This window comes from Dromiciops gliroides, chromosome 4 (assembly GCF_019393635.1).
Source record: "Dromiciops gliroides isolate mDroGli1 chromosome 4, mDroGli1.pri, whole genome shotgun sequence".
In the NCBI taxonomy this organism is placed as follows: domain Eukaryota; kingdom Metazoa; phylum Chordata; class Mammalia; order Microbiotheria; family Microbiotheriidae; genus Dromiciops; species Dromiciops gliroides.
The window spans coordinates 403,164,813-403,169,609 of record NC_057864.1 but is presented as its reverse complement, the minus strand read 5'-3'; the positions used below and the strand labels follow the sequence as shown (position 1 = coordinate 403,169,609).

General features: G+C 35.8%; 1 protein-coding gene across 1 annotated transcript; it reads right to left on the bottom strand.

The window, feature by feature from the left end:
• Positions 1-422: 422 nt before the first annotated feature.
• Positions 423-701, bottom strand: LOC122725861 (60S ribosomal protein L37a-like). Its single transcript, XM_043963210.1, has one exon. It carries the CDS (start codon positions 699-701, stop codon positions 423-425), a length of 279 nt encoding a protein of 92 aa, XP_043819145.1.
• Between the last annotated feature and the right edge of the window lie 4,096 nt (positions 702-4,797).

Sequence of the window (4,797 nt, the reverse complement as noted above, 5' to 3'; positions counted from 1 at the left end):
CTCCATTAACTGGGGTCTCATATCTAAATTAGAGCTTGGGTCTTAGGTTTTTCTGTTAACCCCTTTTTTGCCTCCTACATCATAAGCAGCAATTTGGCCCCAGTATTTTTTACCTTTCCTTCCCCCATCTGCCCCTGGGGTGGGAAGGTATGTTTCACTAACTTCTTCTGGACTGATGTAAGACCATTCAGGTATTCATTGATAGGCACTATCAATTCATATCATATTCATCAATGCACACAGACATTTTAATAACCGGTTTATTATATGCTTGGAGCATAATGTTGTGGTACACAAAAACCAGTAGCCCACAAGTAGAATTTTTTTTTTACTATTAAAAACCAAAGTGATTTGTTTTATTACATAAATTAACCCATTTATGGTTGGACTATGGCCTACAGATATTTGATGGGGAGAAAATTTTACTGGTCTTTCAATTCCTTCAGTCTTCTGATGGTGGATTTGACTGTAACTGCAGAGGTGGTATTGTAGGTCCATGTACCACCAGCTACTGTTTTCATACAGGATCCACAATGCCAGATACCCACAGCCCATCTCTTCATTTTGTTCTTGCCACAGAAGGAACAAGTATACATGGCATGCTGGCTAATTTCAATTTTCTTCACCATTTTTCTGAGGGATGCACCATAACGTGTTCCATTTTTACCAACAATTCCAACCTTCCTGGTGTGTTTAGCCATGTTGCCAGTCGAGGCCTGGAACTTGAAGAGGACAAGTAGCATTTTCAAAAATCTTATATAGGACAAGGCAGGATGGATACAACTGGAATTTTTACACAGGAAAAAGCTGGAAGGCAAAGATTCACATATCAAAGAACTGATAGCAGAAGGTGAAGATTTTCATCAGGTAAAATAGTAAACTGATCAGTAAATATTGGGGGATTTATTCTGGAATTCGCAAACTAACCAGAAAGTGTTCATCATAAGTACATAGAGTTAATAAAGCTGAGCCAGAAATTCTTTTATCATTAACTAATCACCTGAGTTAAATTTTTAGAAGTCTCAGCCAAATTTCAGAAAGCTTCAGCTAGTTACATGACTTGCTTTAAAAATTAAATGGCTATATTTAAGACAATATGGAAATTTCAAAAAATTATTTTATGACAGGACCAACAATGATTTTTCCATTAATCATTTTGCTTTCCTTTTAGTAATTTTTTTTATGTACATTGTTGTAAGTACAATTTTTGAAATGACTTTGTAAGGCAGACTCAAGGAGAAAAAATCTGGGTGCTTAGGCTCTAAAAACAGTGAACAGGTTAGCCCTCAACTGGTCTAAATTTTGGAGAGCTATCCATTTATCTTAGTGTTGTTATTTATTAGTATTTTTATTTATTAAACTTAGAATTGTCCTTAAAGCTTTACTTTTTGCAAGATATGTTTCTCAGTGCTATTTAATCTTGTTTTGTTTTGTTTTGTTTGCAGGGCAATGGGGGTTAAGTGACTTGCCCAGGGTCACACAGCTAGCTAGTGTCAAGTGTCTGAGGCCAGATTTGAACTCAGGTACTCCTTAATCCAGGGCTGGTGCTTTATCCACTGCGCCACCTAGCCACCCCAGTGCTATTTAATCTTAATACCTGTGGAACTATCCACAATTTATTCTGTATGCATCTTTTTGTATATAATTGATTGCACATTGTCTTCCTCATTGGATTGTGATCATCTACCTCTTTCATTTCTCTACACTTTAAGAGATTGACAAATCAGTCTACCAGTATTTAGAAACTAACCCTGAGGGTTTAATGATACTTACTATAATACTTAATGCATATCAGGGTCCCTCTGATTACTCTTTATATCCCAACCAGCACTTCTAGGACTAATTTAAGGAAATTCTTAACTTCTTGTCTCTTTCTCTAGAAAGAATAAAAAAAGTAGTAAGATCTGGGAACTGAATTATACCCACTTTTATAACTAGCATGTCTTGTTGCTGTCACTTGTGTGGGCTTCAAGGAAATAGATACAGGGTCCTTTCAGAATAGTTCTAAATAACTCTATTGTATTATTCACTTGTTTGAAAATCAGAGCAACAAAAAAGGACATGCAGTTGTGGCAAAAAGCTTCAGTTCTGTAGTTCATGCTCTTTACCTTCAAATTACTGTGTAATTATATTGCCAAAAAAAGTAAATTTACTTAGACCAGTCTACTTTCTGTATAACTGAAACTGTTAATCCTTTCTAATCATTTTTGTCAATGAGCAACCACCATTATCAGTTCCTTTTCCCAACCTAACTCAGTATCTACTCCCAACCCCTTTGTCTCAGGCTGGGCTCAGGGAATGAGGACTTGATTCTACCCTTAGGTGATAAAGTAATTCAGTTGTCCTTGTATAATTTTCCCCCTGAATGTCCTTCACTGGGCTTCAGTTCATGCTTCCTAGGATTCTCTGAAATAATCTCCTTGGCAAATCAAATCCAATCTAAATAATTGGAAAAATATCAATTGCTCAATGGATAGGCCGAGCTAATATAATAAAAATGACAGTTCTACCTAAATTAATTTACTTATTCAGTGCCATACCAATCAGACTACCTAAAATTATTTTATAGAGCTAGAAAAAATAATAACAAAATTCATCTGGAAAAACAAAAGGTCAAGAATGTCAAGAAAACTAATGGAAAAAAATGCACAGGAAGGTGGGCTAGCTGTACCAAATCTGAAGCTCTACTATAAAGCAGCAGTCATCAAAACTATTTGGTACTGGCTAAGAAATAGAGTGGAGGGGGCAGCTAGGTGGCACAGTGGATAGAGCACCGGCCCTGGAGTTAGGAGTACCTGAGTTCAAATCTGGCCTCAGACACTTAACACTTACTAGCTGTGTGACCCTGGGCAAGTCACTTAACCCCAATTGCCTCACTAAAAAAAAAAGAAATAGAGTGGAGGGTCAATGGAATATGTTAGGCACAGGAGACACAGTAGTAAATGACTTTAGTAATGTACTATTTGATAAACTCAAAGACTAGCTTTTGGCATAGGAACTCAGTATTTGATAAAAACTGCTGGGAAAACTGGAAGATAATATGGCAGAAACTAGGCATAGACCAACATCTTACACCGTATACCAAAATAAAGTCAAAATGAGTATATGATTTAGACATAAAAGGTGATACCATATGTAAATTAGGAGAGGAAGGAATAATTTACCTCTCAGATCTTTGGAAAGGAGAATAGTTTATGACCAAACAAGAGATAGAGTATATTATAAAATGCAAAATGGATAATTTTGACTACATTAAATTTAAAAGGTTTTGCACAAACAGAAGCAATGCATTGAAATTAGAAGGGAGACAGAAAGCTGGGAAACAATTTTTATAGCCAGCACTTCTGATAAAGGCCTCATTTCTAAAATATATAGGGAACTAAATCAAATTTATAAGAATCCAAGTCATTCCCCAATTGAGAAATGGTCAAAGGATATGAACAGGCAGTTTTCTGATGAAGAAATCAAAGTTATATATTGCCATATGAAAAAATGCTCTAAATCACTATTGATTAGAGAAATGCACATTAAAACAACTGTGAGGTACCACCTGACACCTATCAGATTGGCTAATATGACAAAAAAGAAAAATAATAAATGTTGGAGAAGCTGTGGGAAAATTGGAACACAAATGCATTGTTGGTGGAGCTGTGAGCTGAACCCACCATTCTGGAGAGCATTTTGGAACTATGCTCAAAGGGCTATAAAGCTGTGCATACCCTTTGACCCAGTAATACCACTATTAGGTCTTTTTCCCAAAGAGATCATAAAAAAGGGAAAAGGATCCATATGTACAAAAATATTTATAGCTGCTCTTTTTGTGGTGGCAAGGAATTGGAAATCGAGGGGTTGTTTCTTACAGCACAATAGTATTCCATTACAACTATATACCACAACTTGTCCAGCCATTCCCCAATTGATTGGCAACCCCTCAATTTCCAATTCCTTGCCACCACAAAAAGAGCAGATATATATATATATATAGATATAGATATATAGATATATAGATATAGATATATAGATATAGATATAGATATATATAACCTATATCAGATTACTTGCTGTCTTGGGGAGGGGAGGGAGAAAAATTTGAAACTAGAAATCTTATAAAAACAAATGTTGGGGTCAGCTAGGTGGCGCAGTGGATGGAGCACCCGCTCTGGAGTCAGGAGTACCTGAGTTCAAATCCAGCCTCAGACACTTAACACTTACTAGCTGTGTGACCCTGGGCAAGTCACTTAACCCCAATTGCCTCACTAAAAAAAAAATTGTTGAAAACTATCTCTAAATGTAACTGGAAAAATAATAAAATATTTATATGGACAAAATAATCTCCTTGGTTATTTCTTATGGTCCATTTATATTCTATTATATTCATATATTACAATTTGTTCAGCAATTCCTCAGTTGATGGGTAACCCTTTAGATTATAGTTCTTTGTTGTTTTATTTTAAATTCCTTTTTATCTCTTCAGAACAAAGAAGTTTGTTTTACTTGATCATTCCTTCCTTATAGTCCCCTCACTATCCCTCACCAATCCCCTATTTAGTTTGATCTATTTCTACAACAAACTGTTGGGTGGGGTGTTCATCCATCTTTTCAGCTGTTTTAGATAAGATTGAGTTTCATTTGATGTCCTTCCACCATGTTTGCATATTCTTCTATTTTTACTGTTTCTATTTCTTCTATTTCACTTGATCTCATCAGCTCCCATGGATTTCATTAGCATCTTTATGCAGATGACTCTTAGATATACTTGTCCAGTCCTAACATCTCTCACAATCTCCAGCCACAGAA